Here is a 24,348-nt window from a genome sequence, read left to right as displayed (position 1 = left end):
GAGTGTGCCAGAAATTTAAAATTTTTAAGTAAAAGCCGTGTACAGTACTTCTGCTCCTGTGTGCTCGCTTCAGCAGTGCAGACACACACTTACGCACACTCCTCTCTATGTCCTCCCTCACTCTCATAATGGCCATACATATGTGGGGAATGGAAAAACCTGCTTTCCTCCTCTCCATCTCTCTCTGTTCGTCCATTTAAATGGGCTGTGCCTGGGTCAAGATCATATTCATTATGGCCTTCCATCTGATTCCTTTTGAGACTGCAGTCCAGTCCATTTAATTATGAATATACGGTACTTTTGAAACATGAAAGCCGACCTCAAGTGGAACAGATTCAAATTGATGAAAGTGATATGGTCATTTGTCACAGATGGTTGGGAAGAGACTAGTCTACATCCTTCACGGTCCACTTCCAGGATTGCGCCGGTGCTGCAGGAAATTCCGCCAGATGCATTTATTTTCCATTTCCTTCCGCTTTCTTTGTGTTTTGAATTTTCAATTTGGTGGATTTATGAGGACTATGGTTGACTGCTCCTCAGATCTCTGCAGGGTAAATTGAGACAGCTAGCTAGACTATCTGACAAGTCTGAGTATTTTGCAGCGGCTCTGTGCGGAGTTTAGCACCGCCCATGACGATTGTGATTGGTTTAAAGAAATACCATTAAACCAGAGCACGTTTTCCTCCCATCCCCGAATGCTATGTGGACTAGCCAGACCCTCCTTCAGCGTGCTTTGGAGGAGGGTCTACGAAGAGACAGACCCCAAACCTGCCAGGGCATGCAGTTGTTATGAGATTGGACTTTAAAGTCCCCAACTCAATTAATGTAATTTCCCCATAAATCAAGATTGCCTTTAAATGCATCCTAGGCACTGCATTAGTCAACAGCTACAAATAAGATTACTAGGCTACTAATGGTTTGCACTTTGTACATAACAGCTCATACACCGTTTATAGCTTTTTGTGCTTTTACTTAGAACAAAGGGGGAAAAAAAGGATGCACGGTGCAAAAAGAACAGTATTTATTTAAGAGGGTATGAATCAATGGTCTTCCTGTAGCTTTAGAGAAGATTTCCTGCCCTTGTTTTTCCACTACTCTGTTTCCTTGGCAGACGTTTACCTTTTTACTGTGGTTAAAAAAAGAAATTCACCAGGATGTTGAATTCAAACTGATGCTTCAGATGGACTGTGTGTTACGAGCTTTGTGGGAGCTGTGAGCATTAGTAGCATGGGCCACGTAGTCCAGTGGGAACACCTGTTTTCATTTACCTGGCCAACGCTGGAGCATCAACCGGTTCCCCAACTGGTTTGTGTTAATCCAATTCAAAAGGGAACTATGCAGTTTGTTTAGCTTAATTTACCTTACCTTTATCTTTTGGAGGGTTTATGTGTCAAAATCTAGTTTTAAAGCCAGGTAGTGTTCTTAACCCTTGTTAACATTCAATGTTTGTATCATGGGGACTTGGTTAGTGACATTTTGTATTAGCCTGTCCAAACGCTGTCAGCACGGGTCTCTGAAATGACATCACATAGTACGCGAGGGTCACCGGGGGACCCGAAGCTCAACGCCAGGCCAATGCAAAAACGTCAAATAAACTGAACGGAAGGACAACACAAGGGTTAAATAGAAAAATTATACATATTGAACAGAGAGCCAGAGGAATTGGGGCTAATAAAGGGTTGTGGCTAGAAGGGATACATCTACGGCCAGAAGTTATCTAGCAAAATCTAATATAATACAATAATATAATTGTAAAACTTTCACCCAGGAAACGCGCGTTTGTTCCTCGGGAGTGTTTTATTCCAAACCACAATATTTTTCCCAAACTTAACTAGTCATTTTGGTGCCTAAACTTTTTTCTTGGATAAGCACTGTAGCTGTATCCCTTCTAGCCACAGCCCTAAAAAAAAGGCCCAAAAGCTTTTGCCTGGGGTCCCAGTAGCCGGTAATTCCGGCTAATGGTCAACTGCAGAGTTGTGAATTTGCACAAACCTGCAAAGCAGCGGTTTTAAATTACAGCTCCCACCAATGTCCTAACTGGTGAGATTTATAAGGAGCTTTCATATGAGAAAAAAGAAAATACCAAGAGGTCATTTTCAACCAGTTTTTTACAGTCACCACAATTTACTCTTGTATCTCTGCAAAATAAATGCTTACAGTCAGCGTTTTTTTTTTTTTTTTTTAATGATCCAGACAAGCTGTTAGTTATTATACTGTTCACATCCAACTGTACATTTAGGTTTTCAAGTGGAACGTCTCCATTCATGATGATTATGTTAATGTTGCAGGTGCTGGATGATCCAGCGGAGGACAACCTTCACATGGGTATGCAGAACATATTTTCTTTGTCCAAATCTTTCGCTCTACTTTTGCCCTCTCATAGCCTTTGGGACTCGGCACATATGCCACCAAAAAGTGCTCATATGACTTATTCATAATTCAGATCCTGTCTTGCGTCCTTCCACACCGCCTCCGGCTCCACACATTATGCAGAAATCTTCCATCAGCAGTGCCAGGTCACAGTTCGGGTGCCTGTGTTAGTGTGGAACGTCAAACTCTTTATGTCCTTTATGTGGCACGTTCATAATAACTATGTGATGCTGGGGTGTCCCCTCCGTGGCAGCGGTGGTCAAACCCAGCTGAATGACTGAAAGAATGAACGAGTCAATTGTTTGGTCTTAAGTGTTCCTATTTCCTTTCCTTTTTCTGACAGTGTTTGAGCTGATGCCTAAGGGGTGAGTAGAAACCATTTTTTTTTTTTTTTTTTTTTTTAAATAATTTAAGACTCATCCTCCTCTACCATCACCTCCTCATTTCTTCATCCCTTCATCCCTCCTCCATCTCTGCACCGTTCTCCTTCCTTCAATACTTTAAGCTGACATGTTTGTTCCATCCCAGGCTTCAAAGGGATTCCTAATGTTCTTAGCTTTTCACAGTTATTACCAGTGGCAGTAATTTGTGTACATGTTTCTCATCCTGATGCTCGAGCTGTTCCTTCCTGCACCACATTAAAAACGGGATGATCTAATGATCTGAGACCTTTTGTTAATCTAAGCGAATGGAGGTGGGAGGTTGAGATGGGAGGTGGGAGGTGGGAGGGGGGTCGCTGGTGGCATTTCACATCCAGTATGTGCATAAATAACTTATGTATACCTTTTGTTCTATTTGTTAACTTTTTCATAATGAGAGAAGGTGTTAGTTCTTGGGTTGCCCCTGGGAGAAAGATGATAGACAGCTGAGCTGATTAATACAGCTATTAATATGGCTTATTGTTATAATATATACCTATCAGAAAAAATAACTCTTTCACACATGAGATGCAGTTGAAAGTGCTGCTGCTTCTACTTTTATTGTGACAGCTAGTGCTACTAATACTGCCCATACTGTACTATTAGAGCTCATTCTACCACTTCTAACTTCAGTACTTATATTTGTACCACTGACGCTAGAAGAAAAAGCATTAGTAGAATCTAATATGAATACTGTGATAGCTTTTGGGACTAGAATATGTATTGCAACTAGAATATGTATTGCAACTAGAGTACTATGACAAATACTGATACTACTAAGGCCAACAATGTTAATAATTGATCTATCATTTAAGTCGTTTATTAAGAAAATAAATTTTTGATGGTACCGTCTTTTTTTGTTTTGTTTCTAATTGTACATTGTCAAATAGTTTGATATGTTACCTTATGCTCTGGGAAATTGTTATGGGCATTTTATGACATTGTACAGACTAAATGATCAGTTAAACATCAGTTAATTACGTGAAATATGATAACACCTGATTTTACTCTACCTCCTATTTAGCGGTTATAAGCACTATACAAACAAAAAGTGTTCTTTTTACACAATAAAACACTTATTTGTGTAATGTATTTGTAAGCAGCTATAAGGACATGTTTTGTCATTTCTCTGTGGGAACAACTAAAACTCCTACTGTGGCGCATCTTAGAGCACTGCTCAGACTTCAATGTCTTCACATTTGCAAATTCCTGTGCTAATTATGAAACAACTGATGCACATAATCTGTAGATTTGTCTGCCTGTGTGTGTGTTTCCTACACTGCCTGCTGCCTGCCTGCCTGTATGGACGTGTAGTCCAGTGATGGAAGTGCCCTCAGACAATCCTTTTTCAGAGGAGCAGACAAGGTTATACTTCAGAGACATCATCCTGGGCATTGAGTACCGTAAGTATCTCACGCAGAGCAAGGCCAAGGTCTTTGAATCATATCTGTGATGCGTTTTAAAGGCACGGTTTAAAGGCAATGTTAAGATTTGAAAGTAGCATCTTGTCAGGGCTCCGTCTAACCCATCCCCTTTTTCATTTTTACTTCATGTCTCATTCACTGGTAAGCAAACAGCTAATTCTATCATACCGGATGTTTAAACCAAATCACCACTGTTAGCAATGCGGCGATGACTACAGGAGGGGTAGAGTACGCTCAGCGGGGCAAGGTGGCATTTCATTGGTTCTTTCCAAGCGGGCCGCGAGGCAGTGATTGGTGGGTGTTTTTACAGTATTACAGCAGCTACAGATGACGGATTTTGTCGCTCCTTTTTCCTTTTCTCCTTTTTCAAACAATAAAAGAAGTTTATATTTGAAGTTACCAACCCTGCCTTTAAGTGAAACTAATGTGAGCTTTTTTAGCTATTCATTCTCTGGTGCCCCATTTCCCCTTTTAAGAGCTACAAAAATGTAGGTCTCCTTTGTCAGTTCGCCATGTGTCTACCGGGCACAAATGCTCCCGTTGAGCGGATCTTTTTTCGCTCATGAACAACACATGGACTGACGAGAGGAATCGCATGACCATTCCCACTTTAAAGGTGCTACTCGTCACACGGGCCAATTTTGCTGACACCTGTGTGCAATTTCACAGTAGGCTTTCAGCCAACAAACTGATTCTAGAGCAAATTCACTCCTCTAAGAAATATAGGGAATGAATGTTTCCAATAGGGAAGCTACCTGCTCTATTAAATGAGATTACATTTGTGTGTGTGTGTTGTTGGTTAGAATAACACTAGTAACACTTTACGGTAAGGGCACATGAATTATCATGAATTCATGCATGAATTAATTGATGTATGTATTATTATGCATTATGTAATTAATGATTTATGTATTACTGCATTCCTTAATATCCCATGAATCATCAAGAATTGACGTGTCATTCGTGACCTCGTACATGAACAACACAACTAAAGCATTAGGTACGTGGGCACATTATTATGAATTATGATTTATTAAGCATGATCATGATTATTTTTCTGCAAAACAATGTGGTCATAACTGCGCAAATTCTGATTTGAACACAACTTGTGCCTACCCACCTTACCTAATGCTTTAGTTGTTGTTCATGCATAAGGTCATGAATGAGAGGCTATGAACTCATGTCAATTCCTGATGATTCATAAGATATAAAGGAATGAAGTAATGCACAAATCATGAGTTAATTCATGCATGAATTCATAATTTGTGTGCCCTTACCGTAAAGTGTTACCATAACTTTAGTTTAAGCCTGTGGCAGCAGTTCCAAATAATTCGTCTAGTGCCATGCAATGACAAATACCTTTTCACAAAGTTTTTCACAAGTTCAGTGGGTGCGTTTTCCAAAGGAATGCTTTAATTCTGTAAAATAAAGTTGGTCCCACACAAATCTCACTCAATGTAGGCTACATACCAAGAAAATACATGAATATTAACTGAGATATCCCATTATGTTGTGAGTAGTAGGCCTACGTGTGCTGTTGGCAAAATTGTGTCTAATCTGTCCGTGTGTCTGACCTGGGCTGGCACATGTTCACGTTAAAAAGCGTGTGCGTGCACGGGCACTACTACTACACATGTTCATGTTAAAAAGCGTGTGCGTGCACGAGCACTACTACTACTACTACTACTACACAAAGTGTCCCGGTTTTAGTTTCGGGAAATCTGGTCACCCTAAACTGGAGGCGGCTGCTGTAAATAAAGTCCACAGATACTATAACTACGTTAACTTAACCTCTTTAGCTTCAAAGTAAGAAGCTTGTGTTAGCAGTGTTAGCCAGCTCCTGTTGGCCTGAGCGACCACAGAGAAAGTCGGTCTGTCCTTTTGCATTTCACAGAGTTGTGTCTTTTTCTGAGGAGCATCTTTAGAATCAAAATGTGGCTTAACAGGCAGGGGGCATGTGATTGGCAGAATTTTTTTTTTTGTGGTAAGGGTTCAAGAATAACAAAATAATCTGGATGATGTTTGTCTGGTTTGTGGCAGCTTAGAGGTTACAGTTCTTAAAATCTGACAAATGACTTCCTCTTATTCCCAGTGCACTACCAAAAGATTGTCCACCGGGACATCAAGCCTTCTAACTTGCTACTGGGGGACGATGGCCACGTGAAGATAGCAGACTTTGGGGTCAGCAACCAGTTTGAGGGCAACGATGCTTTGCTGTCCAGCACTGCTGGCACTCCTGCATTTATGGCTCCAGAGACCCTTTCAGACACACGAAAGAGCTTCAGTGGAAAAGTGAGTTAACGCTACATTCATTCATTCATTCATTCATTCAGTGAGTGTGCACGAGTTTGAGCTCCTGTAGTTACAGCAACTGCAGTTGTCGGTCGAAGTCTAAACTCATGATTTAAAAACGAAAACCATTAGATGAAAAAAAAAAAGATGAGCTTTAAGACCTTTGCCGGCCTGCTAATTCGAGGAGCAAATTATCATCGCCTTTTCCCGTGTGTGTGTGTGTGTGTGTGTGTGTGTGTGTGTGTGTGTGTGTGTGTGTGTGTGTGTGTGTGTGTGTGTGTGTGTGTGTGTGTGTGTGTGTGTGTGTGTGTGTGTGTGTGTGTGTGTGTGTGTGTTAGCTGGTATAAATAACAAGGAAGCCAGTAATACTGAGAACAGCACCATTACCAGTCGAATGGAATAAGGCTATCAGTTTACACATCATTTCACATCATTATACTCGTTCTACTTTTGCAGTCAAGCAATGATCCGTCGTGTTTGTCAAGGATAACCCGCCACTCTTCCATAACGGCTGGATTGATTTCCACCTGCCTTTACAATAAATCCACATTATTTGAAACACAATCAATCACAAAGCCTACTTTTTGTTTTATTACAAGTAGAGATGCACCGATAGACCGGCCGGTGACCAGAGTTGGCCGGTTTTCACGTGCTCGGCTATGACCGGCAGGTCAGTCTGACATATGCCGATTTCATGCCGGTCAGCGCTACAATTAGCTGACAACATAAATTATACAAGTTACAGTTCTCAAAGACGCACACACACACACGGACGCAACAGCACAGTCTCTTTTTCCTTTCTCTCAACTTTTCCGCCGTGTGTGGCGCGTACCCGCTCGCGGTGTGAAGCGTGTCGGCGCTATTCTCGCACACGTAGGGAACCTCGTGAATTAACCTGCAACATGTCAGCTGTTTGGAAATTCTTCAGCGTGTGTGCAGAAGATAACAGGTTTGCAGTATGCAACACCTGCAAGGAGAAAGTAAGGCATGGAGGGACGACACCAAAAACCAAAATCACATTTTTTTTGTTTGATATTGGATGTGAAAAGAAGGAAATGGTTCTAACATTGCACTTTAGATGTGTGTGAATTTCCCACACCAGGAGTCATTTATATAGTTCTATTTTATAGTGATCCATTCACTGTTCAAAAATGTTTCTATGTTGTGTGCAAAATGTTCTAATAAAGAAAAGATAGAAAATAAATAGTTGTGTGTATGCTGTAAAGTGGTTAAAAAAAATGAAATCGGAATCGGCTAAAATCGGTTATCGGCTGGCCTAACTCAATGAAAATCGGAATCGGCCTAGAAAGTTGTAATCGGTGCTTCTCTAATTACAAGTGAGAGAAAAGGATTGACGTAATTCCTCCGTAATTCTTGCAGTATGAAGGATTTGTTAAGGCTTGTGAGTCAACCCTACCTGCCGATTTACGAACAGTTAGCAGCCAAGAACGCTCCCTTTTCAGCCCCAGGTCTCAACCCTGAAATCCTATTCTTATCCAACATTTTAGGCACACGTTATGTTACTTCCTCAAGTGGTTATCACCAATGGATTGAAAGGACCTTGCATGTCCACAAAAGAGGGGCCAGAATAGAATATTTGATTGCAGACAGAAAGGACGTCAGAGCCGTTCAAGTGCATGAAGAAATATATGCAGTCAAATTGGCCCCTTATTCTCTGATTAGTCTTGTATTCGTCCTGATTTGGATTTGTTCAAGCCATGTCCCAGAGGGCTTTTGTGTCTACTTGAGCACCAACTTTTGTGATTTTTGGTGTGAAGCAGCAGTGAAATTTTCAATATGTGACACTTATGTCACTTAAACACCCCCCCCACCCCCTCAGTTGTCAGTCCCAGAAGTACATCAGGCCATTAGAACATGTTAGTCATTCGGCACTGTGTCTGAAAGCAAATCTCTATGGCATTGTGATAGATTAGGCAGGTTCAGAGGGCTGCTTTTATCATTTTATATCCATCAAGGAATAGAAATGGATTCCTAGCAGAGCTATTCATCGAGAGAGAGAGAGAGAGAGAGAGAGAGAGAGAGTGAGTGAGAGAGTTCGCAAAGAGCCTGATGATTTGTTGCAGTGCCTTTGTTACCTGATCACACACATCCATCTCCAGGGTATCTGCCTGTCTAGACGTCCCCCCCAAAAAATAACCCTAAAATGTCCAATAAGTCACTGAAGGCAGTCTGCATTTATTTAGGTCACTGACCGTGTTTGTTTGTGCAAGTTAAGTGTTTGGATTGCTGCAGGGTGTTTCTAAAAAATTTTTTCTGTGTCTGTTTGCCATTTTGTCGCATTTAATGTCACTTCTGGCACTTTGTTAAAGGCGCTGGACGTGTGGGCCATGGGAGTTACTCTCTACTGTTTCGTCTTCGGGAAGGCAAGTGTGCACATTTTCTGTTCATCTGGTCCACAAAAGGGAGCAGTGAAGGCTGGGAGAAGTGTTTATTCTCCCATGCTTGTTAACACAACCCAGTAGCACTTAATAGTAACATTATCTATCACCTATTTTTTTTATGGTAGATACAACAGCCGTCTAGTGGCATCATTTATTTTAATTAATGCTAGAATTTGATTACTGCTATTGTTATTTGTCTTAGTTGTCTTTAGGGACACTGATGTTCTCTGGCACAGTAGTAATTCAATGTACTTTCCTTGTTTTTCTCACTGTCCTTTTTTCCTTTGCTCCACCTGCAGTGCCCCTTTATTGACGAGTACATATTGGCTTTGCACAATAAGATAAGGACCAAGCTTGTGGATTTCCCAGAAACGTAAGTCCACCTCCCGCGTCCGTCCCTCTCCTCCACTTTATTAAAAGGGATGGCAGCGATGTTCCAGCCACCTCTCACACAGCTGTAGTCATCCTATTGGCCTTGCTATCTTCTTATCTGTATCTCGGTCGCAAAACCATTTTCTTTTTTCAGTTACAAATTGCACCTGCAAAAATATGAACAGCTTGTCACAGCAGAGAGTGCCAGCATACATTAAATGTCACCAAACATGCATTGAAAAAGCAAACCGGGGCATCAGTGGCCTGGACACATACAAGCCACTGTGCTTCCTCTATCTTCACTTTGCCTAAAAGGTTAATGTTACTGTGGTCTTCTCGAGTGAATAACAGTGAAATGACAGAGAGAGAACAAGAGATAGGAAGATGGAAGAGGCTGGCAGTGGTGATAGACTGAGGGAGCGCACTGATGGAGTATCAACACAGCAAGTGTGAAGGGGTTGTGAGTGGTAGAATGGAGTGTGTGTAAGGACAGGGTGTCATATTGTTAATGATAAGTGTTTTCCCCCAGTGTTGCTCAAGAGACTCAGTGACTGTGGAGAAAGCTTGTTCATCCGACATCACCCTTCTTCGGAGCTTCGAGAATCGCTTCACCTAATGAAATCATCTCCATTCTGTACCAATCAATGAGAGTTAGCAGCACCTTGTCGTCAGCACTGATAGGGCCATTGTACTGTAGGTGTGTAGTGCTTTGTGATGATGGTAAACTTAGTTGTTGTTGCTATCACAGATTTGATCTCATTGTTTTAAATATTGAAGAGCTGTGACTTCACTTACAGTAGCTCATTTAAAGGTCCCATATTAAGTGAGATTGTCATGTCTGTTTTGATTATAAAGCAGGTCGAGGTGCTATATGAATACTGTGAAAGTATCAAAACGCTCAATCCACAGAGAAATGCACACAGCCCGTGTTCACTAACTGTGCCTTTAAACGAGCCGTCAGGACTTCTGGACGGTTGCGATGTCACAACTATACTATATATAGGTAGAATGTGCCGCTACAGTGCCGTTGCAGTCATTCCCCGGATGCAGTGACGATGCAAAAACGCCAAAAGAGCAGATGTAGAAGACTCGGAAAAGCTGACCAATCAGAGCAGCCTTTTTCAGGAGAGGGGCTTAAAGAGACAGATTTTCACTTAAATGAGACACTTTGGTTAATGTTAACATTGGTTTATTCATTTTTGTATCTTATCTCACAAACTTTGCTTGGAATAATACATTGACTTGCTCTGTGATTGTATATCTGCTATTCCCCCTCTATCTCCCTTCCTATTCATCCTTCCTTCTCTCCTTACTCCCCACCTGCAGCTGATTAAAGCAAAAAATTCTCTTCTGACTGATTAGCCCCCTTTTCTGATTGAGCCAGTATGCAGGTCCCTGCAGAGCGCCTCAGTAAAGCCACTCCCGTTCCAGACGAGTGGGAGAGGAGTCAGTCAAATAGCCTTTCACCACACTGTGGGGCTCGCTGTGTTTGTGAATATTGTGGTTGATTAGATCCAAGTAGATTGTGACAGGGATCGGGAGGCTTACCCTACATCGATGGTCTGGCATCTATTGTCTGCTACCGAACAGCCCTCTCTGTTTGCCAAACCAGCACAATGCTTTTAATGTCAACTCGGTTCTACGGTCTTTTCTGACACGTAAATAATTATTTCGCTTTGTTTGGTGTTTTTACCACACATTAAAAAAACGGGCACATTCCCGGGGACAGCTACAGCCGGGGCCAGGCCACCAAAAAACGAGGACTGTCCCCGAAAAACAGGAACGTCTGCTCACCCTAACATATAAATGCTGTTGTAGTGTACTTATTATTTAGTTCTTTTTATTTTAAAGGTCAACAGAATGCAGGAACCAAAGTAGCTAAACCTCAAATTGTTTTGTCATAGTCATTTGTCATTATTTTGTGTTTGGTGCAGACCAAAGATCAGTGAAGAGCTGCGGACTCTGATCTTGCGTATGCTGGACAAGAACCCAGACACCAGGATCACCATGCCTGAAATCAAGGTAACCTAGAGAACAAAGAGGATGCTACCTTGAGCACATATCGTTATAACGAGGATGTCATTGCTCACGTTCAGACACAACATGACGGAGATTTTTCTCTCCTGTGTGGTGCATTCACTAGCGTTCATTACACATGCTGCGTTGCTCCAGGGCATGATGAAACCTGTTTGTCTCTATGAGGGACCGCATTAAAACTGAGTCAGTAGTACAGGGGAAGGTCCTGGACCAGCCATGGACCGATGTCATTCCCCACTCCCCGCCGTATTTCCATGACACCATCTAATCATGTGTCAGTGAGTCATTCTCTCACCAGAGACTCTGTTTGTGTTTATGTAAGAAGAGATAATTAGGCATCATGTATAACCCTGTGTGTAACCACACGGACACACACACACACACACACACACACAAATGCGTGCGCACACGCACACACACACACACACACACACTCGCACGCTCACACACACACACACACACACACACACACACACACACACACACACACTCAAGTCTGTATTACTATCTTTGTGGGGACATGTCATTGACATAATGCATTCCCTAGCCCCTTACCCTAACCTTAACCATCCCAACTGAATGCCTAACCTTAACCCTTACCCTCACCCTAACCATAATCTAATTCTAACCCTAATCCTAAAACCAAGGCTTAACCCTCAAAAAGCCCTTTAAACTCGTGGCGACCAGCATTTTGGTCCCCACGAGGCTGTGCAGACCCCACAAGTATACTGTAGTCCCCGGTTTTTGGACCCCACGAATATAGTAAAACAGGTACACACATACACGCTCACACACAAACACATCTCAAACTGGCAGCTTATTAAAACTGTTTGTCAGAAGAAAATGATAAAGTAATAAAGAGAAGTTGTATTGCAACAATATAATGAAATACCATTACATTTGAATGTAATTTAAAGCAAAAGAATGTTTTAGCCCCTGCGCTAAACTGTGTATTTACTTACATTATTACTGCCTATAATTTTAAGCCTGTTACATACTTTTGATTTTTGAATTCAAGTTATGGTACAGAAAAAAAACCTTGCCGAGTCTCACGTTGCTTTAGGTAGGGAACATTTTTGTCATTTACTTTTTCATTTTGGTGTCTGTTGATGCTCACTGATTTGAAATGGTGGAAGATCTTCTGTCGTATTTTTGACTGGGAGGTTGAAGAAAAGTGAACTTCCTGAATTATAATTTGGAAATGCGCAGCAACGTCATTTGTGATGTCGATCACGTCGATGATTGTGTTTTGAGTTTGAGTTTCCAACAAAACGGCAAGACATTGAAAGCCATTGTAGTCGTCTTCAGAGCTTCCCCACTAGCACGCGAATGCACCAGGATGTCTGCAAACATTTTAAAGTGGAAGATGTGGAGAGATTCAAAAAGTTTTTTTAATGATCAAAAGACCAAAACCAGCAATGAAATGATCCTACTGATAAGGATAAACTCATCAATGAGCCGTTACATTGGATGACATGTTTCTTCATTACTATGAACAGCACTGTTAGTTTGTCATGTGGCAATCCTAGATACTCCATCCTCATAAAAAGCAAAAAATCCACAATGGAAAATACTTTCCAACAAAAGCACTATTTACCCTTGTTTGCTGAAAACAAAACTTTTTTTTATTACTGAGACCTTTTTTAGAAATAAAAGTTTGACAAAAATAAACTCCGGCTGGTTGGTCGCTGTGATGGATTATCTGTCTCGAGCACCTTTTTAAGTCTTTGCAGTCAGGTTTCGTTAAACAGATAGCTGGCTGGTAGAAAACGCTCATGAATAATATAAATCTAAACAGTAAGCTTTGCTTCAGAAAATGATCAATAATGTGAAATATGCATGCTGTGCTGGGCTTAATGATAAATAAAAAGTGCAGTCATCCTTTAGTATATTTTAAACATAAAAAAAATGCATACAGATGAACAATGAGTGGCAGGCTTCCTATGAAGATGTACAGGTGCAACCTTCTGTGGATCGTAGATACAGCTGGTATCGACATGTCGTCATGTGTCATATGTGTCTGTATTCGTGTTCAGATGGACCAGTGGGTGACCCAGAGAGGCACTGATCCTTTGCCCCTGGAGGAGGAGCACTGCTCTGTGGTGGAGGTGACAGAGGAGGAAATCCAGAATTCAGTCAAGTTTGTTCCCAGCCTCTCTGCAGTGGTAAGGAACCCTGAGTGTCCTCCATTCACCCAGCACTTTTCTATCAAATTGATACATTTACGCTCATCTTTTCCAAGAGAGGTGAAGCTCTAAGAGTACCTATTTTCCTGACAACTGTAGTCCTCTCTTAACCATAATTGTGACAAAATACAGCATCAAAGTAATTTTATATTTCAGAAGGCAACCAAGGACCAGGTTCCCCCTCGATATTCAACTCTGAAGTAAATGAAAAAAGTGTGAATATTATATAATAATAATAATAATAATAATAATATATAATAATATATTGGCATGGTTTTATTTCAGTTAGCCTAATATTTGATTTGCATTGAGAGATGATCTTATGGAAAGTACCCTATGCCAATCTCTAGGTATGTTGAAGGGTATGTGATGATGTTGGGGCTATTTTAATTCCAAAGGCCAAGGGAACTTTATCAGGATGCATAGTATTTGGATCCATGAAATAACTGGCCTTTAATAATAAAAATCTGCCTGCCTGGGAATTTAACATAGGGGTGTCTTTACTTATGGCCCCTGTATTTTAAGGAAGAACATTTATTTATTTGCGATACATTATTCATTCACAAAGAAAATTGGTGCTCTCAAAGGTTGGATTTTTCCTAATTTTTTCAATTAAGGCATTAAGATCAATTTCCAAAAGATGATTTTTTTTATTCCTCTTTTTAGTCAACTTTAGCATGGGTTCCTTTACTCATGAGCAGCACTGTATGTGCACTCTGAGCTAACCGGAAGGTTTCCTTCTTGGGATATTAAACATTTATCTTTAAGCTAAATACAAAACAGAATTTACAACATGAACACATCTCTTCCCTTACTGAACACTCCCACCCACCCCCACTCCTCATTACCACATATGCCGTAGACATAAATAACTTCTAATGTCAACCTCACCATTATAACTCCGATATTCTGGTTTGTTTCAACCCCTGTGTGCAAGTCCTACAATGTGTTCAATTACTGTATTCTCTGTGCAGAACCACCAAAACAAAAAAATAGAGCTTTTGCACATCTTTGTAACCGTCCTGTGTTTGTCAATGTTTTTCAGATTTTGGTAAGAGCCATGCTGAGGAAGCGCTCCTTCGGTAACCCCTTTGAGTGCCCGAGCAGGAGAGAGGAGAGGTCCATGTCTGCACCTGGCAGCCTGCTCATGTAAGCACACACAGTCCAGCTGCCTGGCCGTCCCCCATGCCCTGATCTCCCTTGTACACTTAATACCTGCATATCTCAGCCACAAAGATGAAGGCTTATTCTTATTGCAGGGATTGCTCGAGACTGTGACATACTGTCGATCGGTACTTTACTCCTGTCTCCTTTGTCTCCTGTATCAGGTTAACTGGCGTTCACTCCTGCAGCAGCTGCTGCTGCTTTGGGTTGCCATAGCACCATAATTCATTCTTTCATTGTATGCAGCAGAGCTTCCAGCTTTTATAAGTGTTTTTGTGTGTTGCTTTTAAGAGTAGAGGGATTCAGAGTGATGGAGAATGATGCAGATCTGCCAGTGCCTCGGGCTGACCTTGGACATCCTGCTGCGTGGATTAAACGCATCACAGGGGAAATGCCCAATCATCTTATCCCATACTGCAATTCCAACGTATTCAGTACAGCCAAGGGTAAATCGATGGATGTATAGCCGTTCCCTGCAGTACCGCAAGACCCTTTGAGGCAGTAATCTGTGTTATGTGTCCATCAGATTTAGTCGTGGAGATGGGCCACTGTAGTGCTGAACGTGGAGGAGACTCTAATGTCCTATTGTGAGGGTTTTATTAGATGATTTCTCCTCTATCCAGGCCAAGGTTTCCCCCTGTATACTCTGCAGTCGGAGAGCTGCCAAGGTGAAGGTGTTTCCAGAAGATGTGTAGGGAGTCTGAAACAATACTGCCCCCTGCTGGAAAATGGGGAAACCATGGGCTTTGCACATCTCCAGCTCACAGAGGCCCTCAACTGGAATGTTTAGTCTGTACATTAGCTCATAGTTTCTGGTTCTTGAGCTCCATGTCAACATGAATGATAAACCTTGTTGATTAATGGGGGGACTTTAAAACAAACCCTAAACAGCAACCGTATGGCTTACGTCTAGCATGTTATCATTTGTTTCAACCACTTTTATTTTAAGACATTATTATATTAAATATATATACTCACATGGTAACATAAACAACAACATGGGCAGCGCCTGCGAGCCGAAAGAAACGTTCTACTTCAAAATTCTACTACTGATAAAGCTCTCAACATTGGAAGAAGTGAATGTCTTAACACAATACTGTAATTTGCTCCAAAGTAAAGTGAAAGAGAAAACCGATACAGGATGAGTCATGTAAGGGGGGGGAGGGGGGTGCAAGTATGCTGCATTCCTGTTGAACTGGGATGTCGGAATTTCCTAGTTCCTTTGTCAACTGGAACACCCCTGAAGTCAGATTTTTAAAGTACAGCCAGAGAATTTCTAATAATAATAATAATAATAAATTGAATTTATATGGAGCTTTTCACGAACTCAAAGTCACTTTATAATATATATATATATATATATATATATATATATATATATATATATATATATATATATATATATATATATAATAAGGGAAGAAGTTCCACTCTTGATACTTCCGGCTTCTGTTGCAGTTCCACTCTGGTTCTATATGAGGGCGCTCACGGGCGAGTGCAGAATGAATGGTGGTCTATGGAGCTATACCCCTTAAAATCCACTTTTCTCAGGATATAATTTTTGTCTAGTAATTTGAATGTTGCATTCTAAAGGGGAGGCTGAAAAGCCTTTTAAAATGTCAATGACTTCATACACATCGTACGGCCAGAGATACTGCTTTACGGCAAGCTCTGAGTCACTTCCTTTTTTCTCTCGAGGCATCGACAGCACAGCTGACAGGTTAGGCTCTCCCTGTCAATACACGTGCTAGAAAGAGGTTTGCTAAAGTTTTAAAGACCACGCCGAAATATTCACTCTGACATTCTGGCTCCGCTTCGGATGCCATCAAGCGGGAGCTCTGGTCGTAATCAGTCCTTCACTGACCAATCAGCATTCATTAGCAGAATGCTAGCGTGTTATGGTCAACAACGACTCAACCTGTAAGAAATCGAAAGGACATAAGTACTCGTTCATTCAACTTTCGACCTATAATCCATGTTGAACTTGCAAAAACTACAATCAAATCTGAGATTTATCAACGACAATCAGGCGAAAGAGACAAATGTAGCCGTCCATAGAGTCCCATTCAATCTCCCCCCAGTGGAATCTGGTGGAACTGCAACCAAATTAGGTACAATGGGGCTTAATAGGGATTGAACAGGCTCTCCGTAGACGGGCTCTGGTACAGCATAATGCCTTTTTATCAACTGGTATTGCTAACAATGGCTAACTAGGCTACAGCCCGTTAAACGTAATGGTTTTCTAACTTGTAACTGGAACGCTGTCAGCTCGGGTGTCTCGTCATTCCCAGTTCCGAGCTCCGACGTCTGAGGTAAATGGAACCCAGCAGTAGTATCCTTTCTGTGACGGAAAGCAAAGGCTTTATGGGTAATATGGTCTTAGTTGTGAGAAACACTCTCGTGAGAAGGAGGGTACCAATGGCTCTCACCATGATCTCATCTTTATACTAATTATGCCAAGATATCCTAGTTTATTTAAAGGGGTGATAGAATGCAAAACCGATTTTACCCTGTCATAGTTGAATAACGACAGTTCGGTGGGTAAATAGGACATAGAAGCTCAAAATCCCATTGACACCCCTTTACTATGAAAATCTCATATTTTGAAACTGCCGCTGAAAACGGGCGAATCTCAACAAAGCTGGAAGTTGACGTCAACCTCCCAAAAACCCGAACCTTTGTCAGCCCATGGGTGTATTAAGAGAACGGTCACGCCCCAACATTTACATAGGCTACACAACTGACCTGAGATCAGGTAGTTTTCTGAATCTAGGTCACGCAGAGCTCTGCTATTCCATTACAAAATTCACTTCTGAAACTTCTGTCAGGGCAGGGGCATTTGGTTGTCATTAGCCCAAGAGACGGTGACTTTGCGCGGGTATGGAGTGCTGTGGGCTGCCAGCTCCAAGTACCTCACAGCAGGCCGGGGTCTGTGAAGGAAGGCAGGCCGGGCGGCGAGGCAGCAACACAGGCAGCACCGGCGCTGAACTCCGACACACAGTCGGACAAAAGTTGCAATTAGCCATCCATTTTCGTAAAGCGGCCCATATTTGAGCTTTACATAGTTGATTTCTCGCATAAAAAAGTTTCAGAAGTGAATTTTGTAATGGAATAGTCCGATAAACAATGTATGACTTTGCAGTGTCGGAAATATGATAGTCTCCCATGTGTTTCTATGTAGTTTGCTCAAACCAATCAGCACGTAGCTCATTCGGAATATTAATGAGCATACCATATTTGGAAGAAAAGCTCTTGTTCCAAATAGAGCCATATTCACAGGGTAGTTAATGGCCTAATAAAATAGCATTCGGGCAATTTTCAGCCCAACCAATGTTACATACCCTATTAGGAGACCTTAAGGAACAGTGTAATACCCTATATAATCATTCTATCACCCCTTTAAAAGAAAATAATGATCTGATTAATGCAGATAATTAGTATATCCTTTGGTCAAAATCAAGGAAGCCATATATCCTGACTTTCAGTCCCAAGTGTGGGTCAAGCTTCAAAACCACTGGATCCTACATTACCCATAATGCAACTTGATAGCATCTCTAGTTAGACTTTCCTTATCTCGTAATGCACACGTTTTTATAATTACCTATACTCAGTTTGTAGCAGAGGCTTTCTGTCAAAGATTGGTCAGTTTCCAAGTCCAAGCCACGAAACCCTGATGACATCACTCTGACATCACCAAGGTTATTTTCTCAGACTTGACAAAGCTCCTTTAGAGCCACAGAAGATGTCCTAAAAACAGTTTTTACAGGCTGAGTCGTACATACCCATAATGAGTAAGCTAAACTTGATTTGTAAAATTGGTGGAGAGACCCTTTTAAAAAATGTGAAAATATATATATATTCTTTTAGTCTTGCCTATTTTGTCCCAACAGTCAAAGTCTCAAATGACTCTATTTATATTGTTATGAAATGCAAAAACGTATCAAAATTGTTTCAACAACTGACTGGTCATCTTGGCACTGCTATTGGTAGGTGGGGGGGGGAGTCATCTCCGCCTGCGACCATGCCTATCACCCCCCGAGGCGAACGTTTCCCTCTCACCTGTGACTTTTCCATCTTTTCTCCCACTTTGCTGCAGGGACTCGTGGCCCTTCCGGCCCACTTTTAAACTTCACCCCTCTCTCAGGTAACACTTTGTGCGATACAGTGTGGCACGCTGTCTGTCCAACATCATCATCTCAGACCCCCCCCGACTCTCGCTCAGCCCCATCATGCTAAGTGATGGAGCAGCATAACCCTTCCCCAGCTGTCATCTCAGAGAGTTGTCTCATCTCCCTGCTGCTGTGTTACATTGTGTCTTAAACATTTACCATGCAAGAAAAATGTGGGCGGGGGAGCTTCTCTGGTTTTGCTGCATTTGGAGAGTTGAGCACAAGCTTAACAGTAGAATCATTTAGATATCGGGAACTGCTCATTATGACTGCTTTCTCTCTCTCTCTCTCTCCGTCTCTCTTTTGTTTCGTCTTCCAGAAAGAGCAGCACAGGAGACGGACCCAGAGAAGGAGAGCTGGAGGACCTGCATGAAGACGAGCCCTCCTCTTGAGTCTTAATGGCGCTCCTCCCTTCAACAGAGCTTTATCTTAAACTCCATCTTCTTTCCATTCCTTTGCTTGAACCACAGTGTGCCCACCCCTTCATCCTTCAAATCAGTGACACACCACAGGCGTATCACTCTATACACTGGAGAGACACCGCTGGATCACTTGCGTTTACATTCAGACTCAAAAGCTTGGGCTTGCTTCTTTTTTTTTTTTTTTTTCCTTCTTCAGCCTCAGAGTTTCCTTCTTGATCCCAATCCCCCACAATTCCCTTCTCTAATGTGGAGTCCTCTGGGCACTGATGATCTACAATGTTGCTTGTCTTAACTGCTCACTGTTGTGACTGGCATCCGTGAACCGATGAGAGGAACTCTGCTGAATTTCTGGATCATTAACAGATTGAATTATTGTTGCGGAAGAACGGCACGGACATGTTTGTCAGCTGGCAGTACACTGTAATGTGGGGGGAAAAAACTGCCAAACTCTGAGTTCTTTTTTTTTTTACCCGTTTGCATGGATGAACAGTTGGGCCTCATCATCAGACTGTCGACAGCCACCTGTCACAGTCAGGCGAAGAGAATAATCATCCCAGATTTCAGCATGTAAATGACTCTTCAGTGAACTACAGTGCTTTGTTTTAAATTATTTATCGGTTATCGTCTCACAGCCCTATTCTTGTGTGTGTGCCATCAGCTTTTACACTGGAAGGTCCAAGCCCTTCCAGTTCTGGCCTGACTGGTTGAACGTCTCTGACAGGAAGGAAAGGAAGTCAGCTGTCTGAGGCCGGTCACACAGAAAGGACTACATCATGTCTACTGTAATGTGTAATTGTATCTGTGTTAGAACTCATTTCACACTTCCTCTCCTACACTTTGTTTGTCTGATTTCTGTTCTCTGACACTGTCTCTTTCCCTTTTATGTCATACAGTAACCCTTGATTTGATGTGAAGTAATTGTGACAGATATTGGAGCCTTATGAAGTGGATGTTTGATGGCGAATGTGAACACACTGTAAACTACTCCGATGGCCTATACCTTAAATAATTCCCCCTACAAATTAGAATGTATTATTATACAATGCTCTTTGATGCAGAGCTGATTTGAAGGCATGAATAATCTTATTGTCGGAGTTAAACATCAAACAGATGAAATTGAATCAGTTATCCAGGCTCAGGGACTGTACACACATTCTTATTAAGGGGGAGGGGAGTACAGAAAAGGGGGAGGCTTATATAAGTTTCCTTTTTGCTGATGGGAGGGTAGTGAGAGCAGATCTTTTTTTTTTTTTGTCAATCACCCCAAATTTATATTTCAGTATTCCCTAGCAGAATAAAATAAAGGGAATCAGGTGTTCAGGTGTGCACAGTGGGTCATAGAGGACAACAACCCCTGCACTGTTTAAGGGATTTATTCCCCGACACTAAATGTTAACCCTACAAAGACCCAAGTATGTCATATAAACCCAGCCTATATTATAAATCAATCTTAGCCTTTTATGTTTGCCTTAAATCTCACTCTGAATCTGGCTATTGTGAAAATTATTATCCCATATGTATTTTTATAAATATATGAAAGTATATCTATAAAATATAAATGAGATTGAATGAATTTAAATTAGGTTATTCGAAGTTTCGAATAATAATAATTTGAATAATGAAGGATTGTGCAATGTTAAACTAACTAGTTTGCCTTCCGGCCGTTTTAAAGGTCCAACTAGTAATACATGTTTGTAGAGTAGTGTGCTAGGTGAGCTAGTTAGTTAGCATTCTAACCCTGTGAGGTCACAAATGTCGGTGATGAATGAAAAAGAAAAACTGTGTTCATCGGTGATTTGAGCTCTTTGTTTGCCATTCAAAGTGGTTAGCTAGCTCTGTGACGCCGACTCAAATCATTGAGAGCACGTGTGGCTCCGCAGCAGCTCAGCCTCAGGTGAATGTTTATAGAACTCCATTTTGATTTCATTTTGTACCTCCTCTTTCGCTGGCCTGGGTCGTCACCCTGCGATAGAAAGCGTGTTTGGCTGAAACAGTGCTCTGATCACTTGAACGGCAGTGAAAAGGAGAATCTCAGCGTCATGATTAGGCCCAGGCTGCCACCGTCAAGACTTGGGCACTGTCCCCAACAGACCCCGTTGCTCTGGACGGAGACCAGTGAAGTCTATTAGAAGCACTTTTCCGGTGATGGCCAGCTTTACCGCGCCGCCTCCAACTGAGAGAGACAACGTAAATGTGACGTGAACAACCTGTCTGAAAGTTGGAAGTCTTCTGGTAGCTGTGCCAAGAGAAATCTCAATCATTCCCAATCTTACAGAGACGGAGAGCGTAGGTATATGTAAGGAGATAGCATGGGCACAAGCTAATTATTGCTCACTAAAATGCTAGTTAACATTAGTAATTAAACCTAAACAGCTCATGTGAGTTGAAACTGCCTGCAAGCTTCTCCTGTACTATACGGTAATTCCTCTACTATGTGACACAATCGTTAGCCTATTTTTACAAAAGCTTTTGCTACGGAGCCATAACGTGAGGTACAGGGTAATGGAGCCTTTTATACATTGTCGTGTTTCTTTACAACTAAACAATGGACAAATAGAGTCTTTAAACGCTTCAGATGTAAAGTTATTCGCTGTCAAGTGACACCAAAATGAATGCTAGTCAGTGGAATGCTAACGGGAGGTGATGGCCAGGTAGCAACAAAATGGCGCCATAGGAGGTTCGAGTTCTGAAGCTTACCCCCTTGCTTAGAAACGGGGAGTGCAGCGCTTTGCAGTTCCTCTGTTAATCTTGGCCTCAGTATCCTTCAGTGAATCCGAATGGGAAAGCATTTCACCTACCGTGTTTAGGGATTGATGTTCACACAGGCAGGGACGTTTATGCATAAAACCCAGAGATTATCGTGGGTGCTGGGGATTGTAAAGCTTTATACTGCATCTTTATTTAATTGTTCAGTAAAAGAGTTGGTAATGTTGTACAGGATAAATGAATATCTTAATGTGAAGTTGTCTAAAATGTTGTATACGCAGTTTGAAATCTAGCAAAATTCATTTAATAATGTTTTTCTTTTGCGTTTGTTCCTTCTCCCTGCTGAGGATGATGTGAAGTGAAAGGCTGTTTGAACCACAAACATTTGTGATGGGATGTTCTAACTTAACAGACCCAAACGGAATCTGCAGATTTTTTTTTTATTTAGGTTTTTACAGTTTTCAGCGGTGATACAGGATGAAAATTTAGCGTTTTTTCTGCTTGGGGGTGGAAATGTTTTAACATTCTGAGTTTCATTTAATTTTGACATCATTTGACATCTGTAAAAAACAAAAAAATGAAAATCTGCAGAAAATTCGCCCAAAATTCCCTCTTGTCCTGCTTATTAGCTTAAAATGGTTGACCTCTCATCACATTCTAATGAGAATGTTGCCAGCTTTACAAGTGTGTGTTTGTACGGACATTTGTCAGTCATGTTGTCGTCTTTATCGTTGGTGCATTATTGGCATTCCCCTGCTGTCAGAGGAGGCCGCTCATTTTTTTTTTTCATCTATTATTATTATTATTATTATTATTATTATTATTATTAAAATACTGCTTGTATTTAAATATTTGCACTTTTCCACTTACAGATGCATATTAAAGTTCTTGAGAATACATATAACACTACTGGTACCTGCCAGCCGTTTAACATTGTACAGTTAATGATCAAGAAAAAAAAAAAAACCTGTGGTCCATCTGTAAACGACCGTGCTTACTGTGTATCTGTCTGTTGTGTCAGTCTCCTGTGCTTTTGATGCCAATCTGCATGTCACCGCATTGCTGATTGGTTTTTAAGAATTTTTTTTGATAAATGAAAAAACACGTTACTACCTTATTCTCCTGTCTGTGTCACAATGCTGTAACAGCTACTGTAACAAGCTGTAACTATCCAACAACAGCAACAGCCCGAATTGTAAATGGTGTGTAACAGGGGCGTGGGACTGCTGACATGATCCACAATGCTAAAACACTGTCGCCCCCGTTATAGCAGCAGCTTGAAATAGCAGCTTTGTGTTCAAGATGGAGAGAGACAGCGATGGGTAGCCGCCCTCGAAGATGTAACATTTAACCCTCCGAGCATAGGACAGCCTCTTCATGCCGCCCAGCTACCACTTATTCAACAGTTAATCGTTTTTTATGTTAATTATTACCTCTGCAGAGGTTATGTTTTCCCCTCCTGTTTATTGTTCTGTTAGTTTGAAGCATTTATACACAGCTTCTAAACAGATTTCGATTACATTTGGTAGAAAAGCAGCCAATGGGCTGAGGAAGAACTGCTTTTGTTGCAGGTTACATCACGGCGTGGCCAGTCAGAAAGCTTTAATGCTGTAGTTCCTGAACCGATTGGTTTTTCCTGATTCTTTAGTCTGAGATGTGTCAATCAATCCATATAGGCCTCACCCATTTCCACCTACAGAGATATTCCGCCATTTAAAAAAAAAAAAAAAGTTTAGCAAAACCACTCCTACAAATGTTTGCCAATATTCACTAAATTCAACTTTTCTTTTTCAGTTTTGGTGAACATACCAGTAATAACGCAAACGCACAACTGCAACTATATTTAAATGGCATCTGCATGTATTGCATCCACCCTGATCGATGCTGCTACGTTTAATGGAATTTAGCCTAAAAGCGATTCTACAGCACATGGTGTATTGAAATGGCGATGCATTTTAGTTCCCTCTTTCAATGTTGCACAATTCATCCCTGGATACTTACAGACTTCATATTCTCTAGTCGCTATTTTAATGCAAATCTAGGTCCAGATACGTACTAAATACAAATATTAAATTGTGCTGCCATGGCGGACTTTTTCACACTCTAAATGCTTTCTAGCTTAGCGTTGTCACTGTCGTGAAACACAGAAGAAAAATCAATGGGAGCAGTTGCGTGAGTGACAGGAATCATTTCTCATGATTTCAGGTCATAGTTGTATCCCAAAAGGAGGACTGTGGGAGTGAGCTGTGTGCTCAGTGTTCAGTCAGGGACGATTGGATCTCAGCATTTGTGCCGGATGTGTGCGTTGAAGGCGCCTGCTGTCTCTGTGTCTCGTGTCGTCTTGTGCATTTCTCTGAATGTACTCCCTCGCCTCGGCATACAAAA

General features: G+C 41.4%; 1 protein-coding gene across 2 annotated transcripts in view; it reads left to right on the top strand.

Annotated features, from left to right (window-relative positions):
• The window catches only part of camkk1a (calcium/calmodulin-dependent protein kinase kinase 1, alpha a), a 71,145-nt gene extending 50,510 nt beyond the window's left edge, over positions 1-20,635 (top strand). Inside the window, exons 7-17 of one of the 2 annotated variants that reach the window (XM_039778140.1) lie at positions 2,289-2,325; positions 2,714-2,735; positions 4,104-4,192; positions 6,306-6,505; positions 8,836-8,889; positions 9,207-9,280; positions 11,214-11,301; positions 13,353-13,481; positions 14,548-14,651; positions 18,763-18,810; positions 19,155-20,635. In XM_039778140.1, coding sequence (XP_039634074.1) covers positions 2,289-2,325; positions 2,714-2,735; positions 4,104-4,192; positions 6,306-6,505; positions 8,836-8,889; positions 9,207-9,280; positions 11,214-11,301; positions 13,353-13,481; positions 14,548-14,651; positions 18,763-18,810; positions 19,155-19,227 — 918 coding nt within the window. In that variant the 3' untranslated portion in view covers positions 19,228-20,635. The remainder of the gene's footprint in view (positions 1-2,288; positions 2,326-2,713; positions 2,736-4,103; positions 4,193-6,305; positions 6,506-8,835; positions 8,890-9,206; positions 9,281-11,213; positions 11,302-13,352; positions 13,482-14,547; positions 14,652-18,762; positions 18,811-19,154) is intronic. The other variant, XM_039778141.1, reaches the window with a different exon arrangement.
• The last annotated feature ends 3,713 nt before the right edge of the window (positions 20,636-24,348 follow it).

This window comes from Perca fluviatilis, chromosome 16 (assembly GCF_010015445.1).
Source record: "Perca fluviatilis chromosome 16, GENO_Pfluv_1.0, whole genome shotgun sequence".
In the NCBI taxonomy this organism is placed as follows: domain Eukaryota; kingdom Metazoa; phylum Chordata; class Actinopteri; order Perciformes; family Percidae; genus Perca; species Perca fluviatilis.
Note: the sequence above shows the minus strand (reverse complement) of the source record. Positions and strands in the feature narration are given on the sequence as shown.